An 18,741-nucleotide genomic window follows, 5' to 3' on the forward strand; every position below is an offset into this window, starting at 1 on the left:
CTTCCCGGGGACTTAGTTTTATATCTTGTGTTACCTCACAGCAGTGGTGTCATGTCTGAACCAGGAATCCAACCCCGTCCTCTGAATGCTTTCTAATTGATTTTCAATGGAGCTGTCGGTGCAGCATGCCCGGCGTCACAGACAGAGAACAAAAACACTCTTCTCTCTTATTTCTGCAGAGTGGAACTTAGATTAACGCTCATTAGTCTAAAGTGAACTCTCCCTGGGGCACAGAAACATATATTTAAGGTGGACACTGCAGGTATGTTCATTTTACGAATGATGGGAGGCTAAGATGCAAAAAAATGCACACCTTGAAAAATATTAGAAGAAGAGTCCAAGGCCTTGTTTAGACTGCCAGCCCAAATCAGTTTTTTGGCCTATCAAGATTGATTTCAGAAAGTCTGGACAGTAAAAATTGACAGAATTGAAATGAGATTTTTGCAAATCTGATCCAAGCCACATTTGGAGGTGGTCTGAAATATCATTTCAATCTCATTTCACATGGGTCTCATTCTGGATGCTCTAGCAGCTCAAATTAGAGTATCAGCGTATCAACGTGAACCACAAGGATAACTTCAAATCCTGAGTGATGTAAGCTCATCAAAGTGGCTTAACATTGCGATGTACACCAGCCTCTGCAGTTGCAGCCACGTCACCGGTGAACGTGGTTACTGATGTGTATGTTGTTACCACAGCAACCCATGCAGACAGTTTCGTGATGTCTGGACACACAAATGCCATCTGATCACTTGCAATAAGAGCATGGACAGTCTGTCTTAAAGATCTCATTTGAGAAACAAATCTGATTTGCCTGCAGTCTGAACAAAGCCCAGGCCTGAGTTTAAGAGCATCAACAATGGTACAAACAATGTTAGAAATGGTAGACAGAACAAGAAAACTTAAAAAAACAATATGAGACAAAACAGGGAAAAAATAGAACTGGTGGAGAACAAAAAAGGAGCAAAAAATAGATTAGAAAGCAAGTGTCAGCTGATGATGTCTCCAGAGAAAAAGTGAGTCAGAGTAAGAGGCAGTGAGCGGTCTGGCTCAGGAGCGAGCCAAACAGAAATTTAGAAGTAACACAGAAACAAAGCTACTAGAGCTGTTTTTAATACTGCTGCAGCATGATATCTCTCACTGGGCTATTTTATGTCCCGCACACTGTCCACAGGTACATTCATCATCTCTAAATAGCATCAGGTAAATACTGCACAGGTATTTTAAAATGGTATTTTTCACTGTGCATTGCCTTGGTTCCCAACCATTCTGGCTTGTGAGGTCTGAAAAAATGAAGACATTTGTGACCCCTTGTTCAAGTTTATGGCCCTAAAGGGATAGTTCAGATTTTGTGAAGTGGGGTGTTTGAAGAAGCAGCAGAAGTACCAGCATGGAAGTTAAGCAATGTATTGCTGTGGAGGGAGTCAAGGGATACTGTTATAAAAGCCAAATATCAGTCTCTTTCTCTCAACCGGACTTCATTGGCCAAATTAATCATTTTACTTTTCACAACATGGGAGCCACTGTTTATCTTATTGCGTGAGTTTGGTGAATCCAAACTAACCCTTTAAAGCACCAGACTGCTTCATTAAAAGGATTTTTAAAGGCCTGAAGAGGTGAAAGGTAATTTAAAAGAAAGACATTGAATACACTGGATTTTTGGTGACCATAATAAGATCTATTTTTGCATTCTTATCCCTTTAATCATCTTGTGACCCTCAGTTTTATCTTGAAGCCCCATGGGAAGCACTGCTGTGTATAACTTTTTCCAAGCCAACTCACTGTTTACTCCCATCTCTCCGTTGCCGTGTTTCTCCAGCAGGAGCTCAATGTGAGAACTAGCTGGAGGGACGTTCTCGGGACGGGCTCTGACTCCTGCACCCAGTCCATCTCTCTGGTCAAACAGAAGAGGAAGACAGCTCATAGGAGACCTGGGTGTGGAGGAGGAGAAAACCAAGAAAGAGTCAGACAGAAGTGAGATGTCACCGCTGTCAAGCTGGGAAACTACCAACAAGACCCAGTGGCTGCTGTTGGTATTGTTTCATAGTCCACACACAGTCACTTTGGTAGTCGTTTCCAGCTGCTGCTTACAGAAATAGAAACTGATCTGATTACATCTAAAGTACAGGGAAAATTTTTCGAAATGCTGTTTCATTTGATGGATGAAAGATGACTAGATAGTGAAACCATAACTGAATCTCTGTTTTACTCAGGGCAGCAATTTTATGGTGGCCACAGTGGCCTTGATGCCCCTCCCGCACTGCCCCAGTTGATTCTGTTGTCTTCTCATCTGCCTCCTTGTTGTCATTATAATTCAAAAGACGCAGTATCTTTTGTTGAGATTCTGACTGGGCAACATTAAGTGAAACGCTGGGCACAGAAGCAGTGGTGGGTTCGATTTTGAATCTATAAGAACAGCTGGAAAACTATTAAACTGATGATTCACAGCAGCACTCACAACGTTCTCATGTGGACGAGCATGAAGGCAGCATGTGAATATCGACAGAAGTGTTGATGTGGCATAAACTTTGATCATGAAGCCTGCTGTTACTCTACAATTCAATGGTTTATGACTTAGCATCTAAAAATAATGAGAACCTTTCTGAAAATAGTCACTTAGATATGCTACCAAGTCATTACTTTGAGATGCTAAGTTCTTATTTTGAGACAATAACTCAAAATTGAATAAAATAAAAGAACTGTAACCCTTAAAATCTTAAAATCATTTTTTTATTTGATGGCACTTGGCCACCAAAGGCCAAGCTGCCTTGCCCCTAAAATGATTTAACTCCACACCTGTCTGTGCGTCCTCATTTTCAGCAGCAAAATTCATGTATAGTGTTACAGACTTAACATCAGAAATATGAAAACAAATCTAATGAGACGTACTGTGAAGACAGACTCTCTCTCGGTGAGTTGCCCTGACATGGGAAGCGACAGTCATCGAGGTCGGACTCTGAGAAGGGGAACAAAGAGTCATAAACTTTCTGGATGATATTAACAGATTAGCTGTATTTCAGATTCTGGGAAATGGAAGAATATTTGTGTCTGTGTTCATACTTGTGAAAGCTTATCTAAAAGTAGGTTCAATTTCCTAACAAATGCAAATAAACACATTGCCTGAACTGCGTCTTCCTCTCACCTGGCAGTGAGGTCTGGGCTTGGCTCAGTAGTGGCGGCAGTGTCGGGGCTGTGGAGAGACAGCTGGCGAAAGGCTGAGTGGAGGTCAGGCTGTAGGAGGTGCTGGAACCTGGATGGACCTATGAGACAGAGAACATCAACATCTGGCTCACAAAGAAATCATCTGGACCATCTGGAGAATTGCTGGTAAAAGAAAAAAAAAAAGCCTTCTGCTCATACAATATAAGAACTCATCTACTAGTAATATAACCCACATCTGCTCAAAGTAATAGCATGAAACATGATTTAATATTATCCAACATTACTCATTGAAGTGCATTTTGCTAACAAAATCATTTAAAAAGATAAATTGCAAAAAAAATGCACTTAAATATTTAATGAAGATTAAATATTCAATTTCCATTAATATAAAACAGAGAACAGCAGCAAAAAGAGCATTTTACCTCATTAAAATTTCAATCAATTATAAATAAATTAATACAACAGCTCTCTGTATGATCAGGATGAACGGCCTGCCTTATGCACCCATAGACTTTTTCACTGCCATATTCTTATTTATAAGGCTGTTCTTTCGACCTACAGATCTGCATCTGACAAAAAAAACAAGATATGGAAAGTTGTCGATTTTGCTCCCAGGACTTACTTTTCCTAACTGTCACCAAAGTTTGTATTAAATGGGAGAAAGAGCATTTAAGTGTGCTGCTCCCTCGGCTTGTTATAAGCTACAAAAGCATCTAAATCTCCAGGAGCTGGTCTCCCTGGACACTTTTAAAGAGTTTCTCAAAGACTTGAAAAGAGTTGCATGTGGTTGTAGATGTTTTGAATGTTGAAAACTGCTTTGAAAGCTTATAATTCTGAAATGTGTGCTTTGTTTTTCATTTTCAATAGTTTCATGTCTGTCTTATGTGTCAATTATCTGATTCAAAAAAATGTAATCATTGTAATGTAATCAAAGTGACAAAGTAATCACCTTTCTTTTGGAAACACGAGCACAAATGTCTGTATGTCTTTAATTACTGTGGACTTGAACTGCTATGATGATTTTATTTGTGTTGCTGTCTTTGTATTTTATTGTTTTTATATGATATGGACCAATGTGTCTGAAATAAAGATATATTGAAATGAAAATTACGTCCACAACCATGTTATTTGTGCCGCTCGGCTAAGATACTATTGAAAAAGAGATTCTTAATCTCAGTGACAGTTTTACTTATGGTTTTGTGAAGGTTAAATAAAAAAAGGGAATGTATTAATTCAATATTTCAGTCAATTAATTAATAGATTTCTAATCATTTTATTAAGTAGATGTAATCATGTATGGCTGCAACAGTAATTGTTTTTTTTTGCAATTGATCTGTTCATTATTTTACGATTTAATGATTACAGAAAGAAAATCTGTGAGAAATTTAAGAAAGAGTAAAAAAATGTGAAAAGCGTCTGCTATAATTTCCCAGAGCCCAATGAGAAGTCTTCATTTTGTTTAATTTATGCAACTAACAGTCAAAACCCAAAACATATTCAGCTCGCTGTCAGATATGAAAAGAAAAGCAGCAAATCTTCACATCTGTTGAGCTGGAACCAGCAAAGGTTTGTCATTTTAGTTAGCAAAATTAATAGTGGATGGAACAGTTTGTTGAATAAAGGCCCGGTCACACATTCAACTTTGTTCAGCTTTGGTGAACTCTGAAGGGGCGGAGTCACAGTCTCAACCAATAACAGAGACATTTGCCTCGCAAGTGATGGCCACTCCCCCACATTCGTGTATACGTTTGACCGGGCCTAGAAGATAAATTCTGACATCATGAAATTTTAACTCACTGATCAGCTGTTTCAGCTTTGAGAGAAGAAGAAGAAGAAGAAGAAGAAGAAGAAGAAGCTGATTCAGCTGTCATGAGTGTAGCTGATATGAAAGAATAATTACAACTTGCCCAATCAAAAAACAATCCTGAACACATCTCCCCACTTTTCTTAGATGGCCAAGGTGACTGTTTTGTCTCTTCTTCTTCTTCACTGAGATTTATTGATGATTGACAGACAACTGGTTTTGTTTCTGGCTCACAACCTCTGTGTCGTCTACTGTTTATTACTTCCATGCATAATGAAGCCTAACCGCCAACTTAAGTAGCCAAGTTATTCCCTCCAAACTTTTTCTTTCATTTTTGCAACATTTCAAAAGTTCACCTCAAATTTGCTTGACAGTTAGATGGAAACACAACTAGTGTTAACAATTAAAACAGTCATCATCAATATTTATATACAGTAGCACTTTTTAAACACAGCCACAAAGTGCTTAACAACTACAAAAAGCAAAAAACAGGGATAATGTAACAGAGTACAGAGCATTTCATTCTGAAACCTTCATGCTGACTGACTCACACTGCCTAAACCAGGGATCTGCAACCTGCAGCTCTTCTGCCTCTCTGGCCAAACTGGCTCTTGTGAGAGTAAAGGCTGCAGACCCCCGGCCTGAACTCCTCTATCCTACTGAAGTACCTGTGTGTTTGAGACGGCGTTGACTGACGGAAGTGAGAGTGCGGAGACATGGGATTGAAGGAGTCCTGAAGAGAGAGGGGTGCTACACATACCCCCTCCCAGGGACAAGGAGGTGCTACACACTCCTCCACCCAGGGAGAGAGGGGTACTGCAGACACCCCCCCCAAGCGTGAGAGGGTCCTTAAGACTGGAGTAGATACCTGAGAGAGCAGAAAGGTAAAGTTAGGTTAAAATACAATTATTATTGTTATTTTCCCCTTAGAAGACAACAAGACGCAGCACGCCAGCGTTTGTGTACACAAGAGAATCACTCTGTAAGTGGGGCAGGAAATCTAGCGCTCAGAGACATGTGCAGCGCACACAGAAACCACTATCTAGGGCAATATCTCTGCCTCGCACAGATGAAATAAATACTGTGAGACAGATTTACAAAACATTTTACATTTTAAAATCCAGTGTATTAAAAAACAGTGTAACTGTATCTTTATCTTATTTGTCCTACTTGGCTCTAACTTGTTCTATTACAGCGTCAGGTCCTGATACAGAGATAAGTTGCTGCTGTGCTGCTGACATGGCACATATGTAATGGAAACATTTCAACACTTTACACACCAAAGCGCAAACAGATAGTGGTTTTTTTATTTTTTACAAACGCTTGCTGTGACACACAGGAAGCTCGAGGGCTACCACACTCACACTCACACACACACACCCCCACTCGCTCACTTAGACTCACCGGAGCCGAGCAGCGAGTTTCCACGACTTGTGGAAAAACTGCCGGCAGAGGAGGAGGAGAAAGAAGAAGAGGAAGAAGAAGACGAAGAGGAAGAAGAGGAGGAGATGGTGGTGGGAGGAAGCGTGGAGTGGAAGGCGGGGTGGGGGATGGAGGATGGGCTCGGATAGAGCGAGGACGTTAAGGCTGGAGGAGGAGGAGGAGGAGGAGGAGCTGCGTGGTGATGATGGTGGTGATGCTCCTCTTCCCTCCTCTCTCGGTTCTTGCTGCCTCGTGGGCGCCCTGGACCGTGGCTGCTCTTCTTGCTGCCACGGTGCCTCCTCTCTCTGGGCAGTGGTGGAGGCGTGGCTTTGTCCTCCAAGTCTGCCTCCTCCAGGATGGGTGGCGTGGTCAGCTGAGACGGTTTACAGAGAGACTTGGAGGGTTTATAGTCCCCCGACGAGGAGATCTTGCGGATCTTGCTGCTGCTGCCGAGCCCCGACGAGGAGGTGATGCGCATAATGGACCCAAACGTGGAAATCGTGACCTTATTCTCAAAAGGGCTCGAGTTGCCCTCTGACCTGTCGTGACCCTGTGACCCTGCCAGTGGGCCGTCAGCAGGAGTCAAAGCTGGTGGCTTGTGGTATTTACTGTCCTCCTCCTCCTCCTCATCCTCCTCCTCCTCCTCCTCCTCCTCATCTTTGTCCTCCTCCTTCTCATCGTCCTCTTCATCCTCGTCCTCCTGGATTGCTGGCCTCCTGTGACGCTCCTTACGCTCCTCAGCGCTGTGATCGTCGCCGCCTCGGTCATGGTCTCGCTCCAGGCGGGAGGACGACGAGAACTGATGGAAATCCTGAGCGGATGACAGGGAGCCACCTCCGAGAGAAAGACAAAGTTGTGATCAAAGAATCTCACTTGGATTGGCTGGTATAAACGGTATAAATTCGACAGGACAACAATATAAACTTGCCCTATGAATTTTGACTATACTGTCCTAGCCAGTAAAACCCTCTCTTTCCTTGCCCGAAAAAAAGAGAGTTGTCCCAAATATGTCCCCGGATTCGTTTCAGCAGCCTGTGCCAGCTAATGGTCTGGAAAACCTGAGAGCCCACGCTGCTTTGTTTGGAAACAATGCGCTGCATAATCGAGCTAGCAGTGGCAGTGAATGGGAGACTACAGACAGAGCAGATTAAAATATTGCTTTAGCTTTCTCTCTTCAAGTTAGCTGGTTCACGCTCCGTGTGTGTGCATATGTGGAGAAGCTGCAGCATGACAACAAATTAAACCAAAACATTTAAAGAATCGATAACAGCATTGCCACATTTTTACGTGTTAAACTAGTAACAGCAGTTAGACAAACTACAGACAGCTTTTATTTTAACTTGTTTTAGGACAATTTGCTACAGTGCACACAACAAAGAGGAGGTGGAGTTGGTAAAAAGACTGTTGTCTGACTTTTTAAAGCTGAACCAAGTCCATATAAAGGAAAATGCACCAGACAGAAGACAACTATCTGCAAATCATGCCAAATTTTAATAAAAATGAATATGTCGTGATTTATACCAATGCCTTCCACGCTCCAAATTATACCATAATATACATTTTGGGCCATACTGCCCAGCCCTAATCTTCACTGCTATCAGCAGTGACCGCCTCAACGTTACACTCCTGTTTCATTCTTCACATGGTTGAATACCTGTGTTAAATGGACTGGAGGAGCAGGAGGAGGAGGAGCAGCTCTTGCCAGTGCTTCCTGTCTTCTTACTGCGGTGACCATGACTGTGTGAGCTCAGCTTCTTGGACTTTCCCTCACCGTCCTTGCTGCTGTGATGACTGGAGGATATCTGAACCAAAACACAAGGGTCATGACAAGATTAATTTTATTTACTCCAAACTCTACTCTTTTACACCAAAGCGGCAGTTCTTCACTTATGTGAAATTAAACCTATCAAAATGTTCTTTATAAAATACTGACTGACTTTTAAGAATTCTTGATGCCACAATATCTCAAACTTCCATCTCTCAGCATCCAGCACCTCATACGTCACCCTGTTCATACCTTTTCTATACTGCTGCTTGTCACTGAAGAGCTCAGGCTGTCAGAAGACTTCTTGTGGCGCTCTTTTTGCCGAATCTTGTCCTTGTGACTCTGAACAGACAGTGAAAACACAGCTCAGCTATGCTATGAGTCAAACCAGACCCTAACACACTAAACACTCTCACACAAACAAACACGCTCAACGCAAATCAAATTTCCCCTCCAGGGACACACACACACTCACTAACTCTGCATATCATTTGAATTCTTTTTTTACTGGTGCCAATATGATGTCATTTTGGAACCAATACTGAAGCTCCATTTTAAAATCCTTACTTTTAAAACTAGAAAACTTTGTATATTTAATTTAACAGACAATGCAAAAGTTCTCAAAAGTTGCACAATCAGACAGACGAAATAGTCTTCTTTTAAATCATAAACTTTGGGATTAAAGAACAAGTTAACATGACATGGTTTCAAATTGTGTTATCCATCTGAATGTTATGCCTCTGAGCTTGTTTATTCCTGTTATCAATGCTGGCATGCTTTTCTGACAGTTTTCTGGAAAGCTGCAACAAGAAGGAGGGAGGCTTCATTTCACAAAGATGACAACAGTGTTAGTTGTAATGTCTGTAAAATTAGCATTTCAAGTAAGGAATATGCTGAAACACGTTTCTCTGCAACATGGGCTTAAATTCCAGGATGATCCATGTATTTGACACTCCACGCACAAGTGCCACTGTTTTCCAACTGAGCCGTACGTCTGTTAACCAAAGTAAATATCCTGTGTTATAATAACATGAGCGCCACACAGGCAGGTTCAGCCAATGTTTTTTTTTTGACTAAGAAGACCTAAGTGAAAACAAATGTTATACAAATATTTTCTCATTTCATCCACACTGAGTCACATGCATGTCTTTTTTCTACTGTTTCTACACTTTGTTCAGACTCAGAGATAATAATATCAGTGTTGACGCTGAAAACCTGTGTATTTTCTACCCATACGGAAAATATATCAATAAACATAATTGATAACAGAACTGGCAACACTCACAGCAGTACTTACCTTCCTCTGTCTGTGGTGGTGGTGTTTGTCCTGTGATGGAGAGCTGGAGCGCCCCCTGGAATGACTGAAGGAGCTACTTGAATTTTCACTGGAGCGCAACTTCTTCTGCTGTAAAGACCAAAGGGGACAATGAACATCATTTGAAGACCAAATAAAACCTGTTGGGCTTCAAATAAGGCTTAAATGTGTCATCAGTATGGAAACCACAACTCATTGAGAGATTTTAGATGAACAGGAAATACGAGCAGCTGAGCTTCTTGTGTTGGTTCTAGGCTAAGACGGCCCTTAGCGAAAAAATAAAAAGGATGAAATTGATGCAGATATACAGGCTGTTTTAAAGGGCCAGTGTGTCGGGTTTAGTGGCACCTAGTGGTGAGGCTGTAGATTGTAACCACCTGAATACCACTCACCTCACCCTCCCCTTCCAAGCTGTTTGGGAAACTACAGAAACTCACAAAAACATTTTTTTTTCTCATCTGAATTCTTTTTGTTTTTTATTGTGCAAAGAAACGATTATAGACTCGCAAAAAACAAGTAAGTATAAACGGCTCAATTTGAGGTAACAAAAACACAGCAGTTCTTGTTTTCGGGTAATTATGCACTTATCAAAACATAGTTTTGTGTATTATATTGCATTTCTGCCATATTATGCCAATAAATCCCCATAAATCTCACACACTGGACCTTTAAGTCAAATTAAAGAAAAAACAACAGCTAAATATAAATACAAAATACAACTGTGTTCATAGATAAGTTTAGCAGTTTAGCAGTGTTCACTGTTAACAGGCAGTGTTATAACAGGACACTTTGAGGATAAGGACATTTATCTTGTTTGTAGCAGCTACCATTTTTATCATGTGATGTTAAAGATGATGTTTTGTGCAAGAATATAGTTTTTGCGGTCTCCTGACTATTGTCCATCTTACCATTTTGTTATAGTGATGTTTGCAGTAGCCGCAGTATTTAACATTGTCAGCTTCTGGGCCTTCCTCCTCACACAGCAGACCTGCCATCTGAGCACTGAACACAGGGCGTCATAGGGTCAGACAGGAGAGGAAACAGGAGAGCGCTCACACACACAGACACACAAACACAGACCCTGGATTTGGCCCGAGTCACCTGAGAGCTTTTGTCACTGATCACGACAGAACGGATCAAATGTTAGATCTGTGCACAAAGAAATCTGTGCCATACACTCTTCTAGCCATAATCTGCATTGTGATTGGAATCAGTTGCAGCTTACACAGAATTAAGGCACAAAGCGAAGGAATGAAACTGTGAAGAGATGAAGTGGTTGAGTGGGGAAAGAAGTGCAGACGCTGTAAAACTGTAAAACAGCTATCTGCATTTTAAGGCAGGGCCATTCTTTCTGCTGACTGGCTGCTGTTTCAACAAGTAAAATCAATTATGTGCATCTAGAAGCAGATCACTTCTTGACCCTTCGTCCAAACAAATGTCACTTCTTGGTTAGCACCGTCCTGCTGTGAATTAACATGTAGTGTTTAATAGTTTTTACATACAGATAATTTGTCGACACATTCACAGGTCAAACAATTGATTTTGTATCATCAAGTATTCCTGCAGGATCTTTGCTGCAGCTCTTTCATGACAATGAAGATCTGACCTGATGATGCTGACCATCATGTTGTCTTAACACAAAGCTACATACAACACACTTCCATGCAAACGCATGCATATCAGTTCAGTTCAGTAAGAAAGCCAGTTTTTACTTTCTCCTGTACAAAATGTTCAAGAGGCTCCCAATTAAGTCCCCCCTCTAATCAGCTGTACCTGACCCATGCACCACAAAAGGCCCTTCGTCCATGTTTTACACTCTCTTTCAGCCAGCACACTCTGCAGGAGCACAGTCCCTCCACATTACTTAATTTATCCTTTTCTTTTTTATTTCTATATTAAATATGAAATTTAGTCAGGGTCATAACACTTCAGTTATCAAAAAGGTTTAATACTTTTTTTTACCATGTGCCTAGCCAAGCAAATGAGCTGCCAGATCTATTTGCCTGACATGGCATTTTACTTGTCCTGGGGGTAGTGGGCAGTCCTTTGTTGTTGAGCCCTGCATATGCACATAAACACCTTAACACTTACCAGGTGACATGAAACGCTTGTCTGCAGCCCTGTCTGTTGCAGGTCATGCAGGCTCCACAGGATGCCTTGCTCTCCCTCCCGTGATCCTCACAGATGTAACAGGTCTGGAGAAGCAGCAAAGAAGGAAAAAATAGGAGATGAAGGAACAGAGACACATCAGTTATTATTTTTATTATTAACAACAGGTGTCAAGTTGCTCTGTAGAGGAACAAAGTTCAAACAAAGTCCTTGCTGTTTCAAATTCACATGTAAAGTTTGCGAGGTTCTTCTCCATCTGTCACGCCAGTGTCAGCAGGGCAAACTCATACATTCATGTTATTTGGCCGTTAAAGTGAACCTTTGTGATTGTAGTGCGGGAATGATAAACAGCCTCTTAATTTGAGGCCAGCCGCAGCTCTACTGTAAAAGACGAGGAAGTTTCACGACAACAGATGGGGATTTCAAACAGAACACAGTTTGCCTCGTGCTCGCTGGTAAAGCAAAACTGTTGACCAGATGTTTAGGAAGGCTGTGAAAAAAAAGCTGACATTGAAGGGCTTGAGGCTAGTTGTTTTCAAAAAGAGCTTTCACTTCAGGGTTTTCTGTATCCTTATGCTACTAAAACTTTTGTTTCCTTCCTTGAGACCTACATTTAGTCATTTCCTTCTATTTTTATAGAATAGGTGTAGAATGAGTTCATGAGAAAGTGTGGGACAATTCATCATGTGCATGCAATAATTTTATAGCTCAAGGCTGGAATTCCTGCATCCTGTGTGAAAGCAGCATCAGTCTTTACTAATATGTAAATGTCCACAAAATAAATATGAGCATGCACAGGCAGACAAACACATGCACGCACACACAGAGCTTTTGTACTTCTTCCTCAGCTTTTTCCCCAGCGAGCGGGGCTGACTGGTGGGGGGCAGAAGAGGCCTAGCAACAGGTGCGGGACAAAGGAACAGCAGGCTCTTTACCTTTTTTGCTACAGCCCTCTCTGTTTCGCCTTTTCTCTCCCCTTTTCCTCTGTCTTCCTCTGCTCCACACATCCTACTCGGCTCTCTCTGTTCCTCCTCAGAGGATGTCGGCTATGTAATGAAAGGCTGGAGACATAACTACACTGAGCGTGTAAAAGGAAGAGTGGCTTCTCAAGTTTTCATGTCCATTGTAACGCTGTCTAGGAATGCGGGCGGCAAAATCTGGATGAATGACTCTGACGGGGGGAAAGCTGCATGCAATTTACTGTAGCTGACACAGTAATATGAAACCAGGCACTCAAACACTCACATGTGTACATTTATATGCAGGCATGCACACCGACACACACCGACACAGACACACACACACACACACACTACAAACACAGTATGTCAGCGACTGGCTGCTCAGTCTAATGAGTCCATGCGTCAAATATTGATTTCTTTGTAATGTGCATTGCTTTAAAAGGGCTGCTCTGCTGCATGCTGGGTACACACCACTTACTACAATCTGCTATATGCATTCTGCCAGCTATCAAACTACACAGACAAGGAAAAGGGTACAACTGGATACAGTTACAAGACAGCTGATGTAATGATAAAACTATAACTGCCTGCAACCAGTCTGTGGTTAAAACGGTTTGCTTTACAAAGTGAAAAAAGGCACGAGCGGAATATTTCAGAAGCATTTCTGAACCACTGTGTATATGATGAAGGACATGTTCAGCCTGTTTTTCCATAGGTGGTCTCAGTCTGCATGTTAGGACTCTGTGTGAGGTCTCATAATCTTTGTATTTCATCAGTCAGTATGCAGCATGAAACCGTTTCATATGTAAACATGTCATTAACCAGTGTTCATTATTATACATGGAGATTGCATGAAGGAGTGACATATTTTCTATTCATGATGCTTTGTACAACTTAACTAATGAGTTTTCTCTTTATCTCTTTAGCTGCAACCAGCAGCTCTAAAGGTTGCTCCACTGGTCGGTCAACAACAATTTCCAACCCTTTGGCAGCCACAGTTTTCAAAGCAGAAATTCAGCATTGGAGGACAGCACACACTGAAGGTGTGTATTTTACGTGCATGCCAATTGACTAGAAGGGGGCGAGTTAATGGAAGGGGCCGACTGCAAAAAGACAAATAACTTCCAAATGGACTTACAGACTTAAAGCACAAGACTTAGCGCAATGACAACAACAGCATGCACCGTTTTGCTATTGAATGACATGTTTCCTCAAGATGCTGTGCAACAGGCTTTGAGATACGTTTTCTCTGGTGGGTGGGTGTGTCACAGGTGTTACCCAAGCAGCAGCAACTTGTCTGTAAACACCACCGTATTAAAAAGCCATTGTAGTGCAGTCTGCTTGTGTACACAACAGGCTGTTCAACCCACCGCCTTTTATGCCTGAATAAGCATTTTGCAATATGTTGTTGGAGCTAAACGCAGCCCCGATTACAAGAACAACAGTCAAAAGTGGGTGTGGCAGTGGACGTGTCCAATAAGTCCTAAACAGATTAACGTAACATGACCAAACTCATGGACCGTTTCTTGTAGAGTCTTGTGGGAAGAATCATTGCCCTCAGCAGAGTTCCTTTATCATTAGTTACTTATGTCCCACCTGCTATACTTTAGCCATGCCTCTTTTACAACTCCTGAGCGTATGTCATATGTCATATGACATGTCATATGTCAGACATCTGGGGGAGTTCTTTTTTCACTGGTAATGGTTACCCTAAATTTAACCATGCCCCCTTCTAATCTTGTTACTTGTTTGTTTTGGGAATCATCACCGGACTAAGCTGTACTTTAGTCACACCCCTTTTCATAACTCATGAACTGTCATAGAGCATTGCGGCAGGACTCATTGGATTTGGCAGGGAGTGGTGTGACTCAGTCCCACTCCTTATACTTTCTCCATGGAGGTCAAGGGGATGTGGTTGTGTGTGAGAATGTAGGCACGTGGATACATGAGCGTAGGTACGCTGTTATAGCTGGTCACATTGTGAACCGGTTGTGTTCTCAGCCTCTCCTGTTCACACTGCACACCTATGACTGCAGTCCTCAACATGGAGACAACTCTATTGTGAAGTTTTCAGATGACGCCACCATCATAAACCAGATTTCAAACAACGATAAGACTTCATATCAGGAGGAAATCAACAGTCTTGCAGAGTGGTGCACAGAAAACAGCCTAAGTTAACAACAAAACCAAGGAGCTGATTGTTGATTTTCAGAGAAAGGAGGAAGAGACGCACACCCATTGTCTATATCAGTGGAGCTGAGGTGGAGCAGGTGAACAGTTTTAGGTTTCTGGGAATCAACATCACATGGATATCACATGTTGGGGATGGTGCCGATCCAATACAAAGTATGCAGGAGGACTCTGCAGTGGCTGATTAAAAAGGCCCAGAACATCATTGGTACCTGTCTATTCAGCCTTAGTCATACTGGGGAGGTGAGATGCTGGTGCAGAGCTCAAAGGATACTAAAAGACAACATCCATCCAAGCCACAACTTGTTCACCCTGCTGCTGACTGGCAAAAGATACAGAAGTATCTGCTGCCATACCACCAGACTGAAGAGCAGCTTCTTCCCTCAGGCTGTGAGACTTTTAAATTCATCCTCTGCACTCCACCCTGAAAAACTGTTTCATTTCTATGACTTGCTATGTATTCGTCCATTTATAATTTTCTTGTTTTGAAAGCAGCATAAAGAGACAACTTGCATTCATTGTACAGTGCAACCTTGTATTGAATGATAAATGTCTGAACCTGAGCCCGTGGTGATATCTTGAAATTGTGTTCGTGTCTGACCAACAGTCCATAACCCCAAAAGATTTGATTCTTAATCCTGTAAAAACCAGGAAGTGCAGCAAATCCTCTAACTGTATAAGCTGTGACCAGTGAATGGTTGTCATTTTTGCTTGATAGCTGACTTCAAAATAATCACTTCTGCACAATTCAGTACATTACAGTGTGTATTTTGTAATGAACTGTGATAAATGGTCTTCTTTGTTGTCCCCTCGGCGAGCCTCATCTATTTCTACTTCAGCTGGAAATCTCCCACATTTCCCAGAATGACTTTCAACAACCTCCAGAGAGCGGGTGTGACCTTGCCACATTCAGTTCTGGGCTTGTACGGTACGTGTAGGTGGAGAGAGCGATGGTGCTGTGGAGCAAAAATGTTTTTCCCGTTAAGAGAGTTGTGCTGTTTCCCACATGTCTTAAAGCTGCGTTGCATCAAGGCTTATTGAAACTACTGTTGTTGGTGGAGAAATTTCTTTTTCTTTTTCTCTGTATAGATTTCTCTCTATAGGACTGTTGATACCGGTGGAAAAAGTCACAAAGTCTCTGCTCTGAAAGCGTACGGAATTTGCAGCTGCAAGGATTTATTGTAAATGCTCTGGAACTAGTTGTTGTGCAACCTTCATTGAGGACAGATACCAAAACTATACTTTTTCCCTTTACTTTATCTCTAAACAAATCTTCTGCAGAATCACTTAAAAAAAATAAACAAACAAAAAAAAATCTAAATCTAATGCTTAAGATTTCCATCATTGGTTCGTAGATGCACACAGTAGGAAAACGCAGCTCTCGAAGGTGATGAGGACATGATGGTGTGTATGTCATAAGTCATTCTTATTTGTATATATTCATATATACTGTTTTTAATATGTTCAGCACTTTCAGACATGCTGTACTTTGTTACATCATGCCAATAAAGCAGTTTGAAATGAACTGCATGTAGTTCTTTAGTGCACTAAAGCAAACTGAATCAGATGTATACCACATAAAAAAAACATTAACCTTGGTTCAGATCTTCAGGTGTGAAAAGTTTCTGAAACAGAAGCTCCACACTCTTATGAAGTCCTACAGTCTAACTGTTCATTTGACAGTGTGTTACAGGTTTCATCCTGTCAGCAGTGTGTGTGTGTGTGTCAGTACCTTGATGTATCTCTCATGTGGGACATACTGTAGGATGATGGGCTCCATGGTGAGTACGTTGGCAAACTGCACCTCAGGGATGTAGAGCGCACACACAACGTGGGCCCAGCCTGACAGAGAGATTGGCATAATAAGGTTCCTTGTGGATGAAGTGGAAATCTGCGGCAATTATTCTATTTCATTAAAGGAAGTGGTCCTGCTGTTTCATAGCCTTGCTGGGTAACTCGGGGAAAGGGGAGTGAGCTTTACCTCCGCCGTCCGTCCTCTTGAGAGCACCATCTTTGTGGGGACACAGCTCACACCTCTGGGGCAGGACAGGAGAGAGCAGAGCTTATTTTGAGCGGAGCGTTACTGGTGACGGGTGACGCAGGAAAGGATGGATTTGTTTTGTGTTGGCATACTACTCACCACGCGCGCCGCCCTCTCCTGTGACTCACACTTCCGACAGAACCACGGACCGGTGGGCACCTGGACAATGCCATAGCATGCTGGGACACACACACAGAGCAGGGAATTATACTATTTTTAATACGTGGTCCTTTGCAATTTTCCAACACATAAACAACATGCATTACTGTAGAATTTTCCCTTTCATGTTGTCTCTTTCACTTTATCTTTTTATACTGTATTTTACTTTTTTTAAATATTATCTTGTCCTGTCAGTAATGTAAAGTGCTGCTATAATGCTTAAAAAATACAATTTTAGTCCATGAGCCAGACCAGATATCGCTTGTGCGTAACAGCGGTGCTGCTAAAAGGACACCAAAACAGCCTCTCACAGTCCTATCCACTAGTTTAATAAACTCTGTCTCTGATATTACTGTCTTTCAGAGTCACAGCAGCTTGTAGGGCAGGGGGCTGAATAAAGCTCCAAAGTTAGGCTAAATTTTGATGTAGTAAAAACTAGCATGGCCATTTTACAAAGGGGTCCTTTGACCTCTGACCTCCAGATATCTTGATGTAAATATATTCCATGGGTACCCTTGAATCTCCCCTTTATAGACAAGCCCATTTTATGCTAATGACATGCAGTTTTGGCAAACTATACAGTTTTTTGCATGCAGTCAATGTGTTATATAATGAATATAATATTTTCACTTGTTCAATTTCAATATTCCTGCACACTGGGGTCCTTAAACTGTTTTGGAGTATCATAAATCGGGTGTGACTGGAAAGCCGAGACTCTTGTGGACAAAGCCTACTTGTAATCATGTGATCTGATGCGATCCATTAGCCTAAACTATCACGGAAATGCTTGGCTAAATTTTGAGCAACATGCCACAGAGAAAGAAGTGTCACAAGTAACAGATAAAATGTATTTTAATTTTAAATGTTCGAACAGTGCTCACCATTCAAAATGCTTCCTTTAGAGGAGTAGAGTATTTGTTTCATAGTTTGAGCAAGATGTTTTTTTCAGATGGCTAGAGTAAACAAAGTGTATCCATTAACAGGGATTAATAAATTAAAGCTGTTATTAACAGCTTAGTTGTTTAAGAGAGGGGGAAATGGTATTGGATTGATATCAGTATCAGTAGATACTCAAGGTTGCAGTATCAATATCAGATATGATTAAGTGGTACTGAGCCATCCCTAATGATGTTAGTCAGCATACAAGTGAGTGAGACCATTTTTCAAACTTGACCTCACTGTATAATATGACCTATAATCACAGCCCAGGCCTCACAGCCACATTCAGGAGATGGATGGCTTTCCTACAAGTACTGAGAATAAGGGAGCTTCTGAGCAATCCCCTGAACAGAAGCACTCACCATCGGATTGCAATTCTTAAAAAAAAATCTGCAAATGTCAAAGGTTTTTGATAGCAAATCACAACATGATTTTTTCAGCATGTTCCTCAAAGTTTTACTGTCTTAATGTGTCTGGTGAGACTTTTTTTGAACTCTCTCAAAGGTACTTTAAGAAGTGATTCTCACTTATAAGCTGCCAGTCCGCAGGGTCTGTCATATCAAAACACAATGAAGGGACGTACGGGCATTAAAAACACAACTAGAACACAATTAGAATTTGAACATCCAGATGGTGCCAGTATGCTAAATTTTAAGTCTTGACCCATGGACTATATGAAGACAACTCTCAACTCAATCTGCTGCGTCAGCCTCTGCCTACTCTGTATTTATTACATTTTAGAGCACTTTTGCTGACTTTAGGGGACAAAATCATCTCTACTTGGAAAAATGAACCACCAGAGGAGGCCAGAGTGAAGTCAGACAGCCTCACAGAGTCGGTCCAACACTCAGTCACAGGGCTGATTTTTGCTCA

General features: G+C 41.6%; 1 protein-coding gene across 1 annotated transcript in view; it reads right to left on the reverse strand.

Annotated features, from left to right (window-relative positions):
• LOC146330234 (protein AF-17-like) overlaps nucleotides 1-18,741 on the reverse strand; it is a 32,591-nt gene that overhangs the window by 11,969 nt on the left and 1,881 nt on the right. The window contains exons 2-14 of the mRNA XM_084715720.1: nucleotides 16,870-16,949; nucleotides 16,711-16,765; nucleotides 16,462-16,571; nucleotides 11,560-11,663; nucleotides 10,377-10,470; nucleotides 9,451-9,558; nucleotides 8,406-8,495; nucleotides 8,043-8,190; nucleotides 6,371-7,222; nucleotides 5,635-5,834; nucleotides 3,143-3,260; nucleotides 2,890-2,956; nucleotides 1,783-1,931 (exon numbers count right to left, since the gene is read on the reverse strand). Of these exons, the coding sequence (XP_084571846.1) occupies nucleotides 1,783-1,931; nucleotides 2,890-2,956; nucleotides 3,143-3,260; nucleotides 5,635-5,834; nucleotides 6,371-7,222; nucleotides 8,043-8,190; nucleotides 8,406-8,495; nucleotides 9,451-9,558; nucleotides 10,377-10,470; nucleotides 11,560-11,663; nucleotides 16,462-16,571; nucleotides 16,711-16,765; nucleotides 16,870-16,949 (2,175 nt within the window). The remainder of the gene's footprint in view (nucleotides 1-1,782; nucleotides 1,932-2,889; nucleotides 2,957-3,142; nucleotides 3,261-5,634; nucleotides 5,835-6,370; nucleotides 7,223-8,042; nucleotides 8,191-8,405; nucleotides 8,496-9,450; nucleotides 9,559-10,376; nucleotides 10,471-11,559; nucleotides 11,664-16,461; nucleotides 16,572-16,710; nucleotides 16,766-16,869; nucleotides 16,950-18,741) is intronic.

The sequence above is a fragment of the Lutjanus erythropterus genome, chromosome 3 (assembly GCF_056507025.1).
Source record: "Lutjanus erythropterus isolate fLutEry1 chromosome 3, fLutEry1.hap2, whole genome shotgun sequence".
Lineage (NCBI taxonomy): Eukaryota > Metazoa > Chordata > Actinopteri > Lutjaniformes > Lutjanidae > Lutjanus > Lutjanus erythropterus.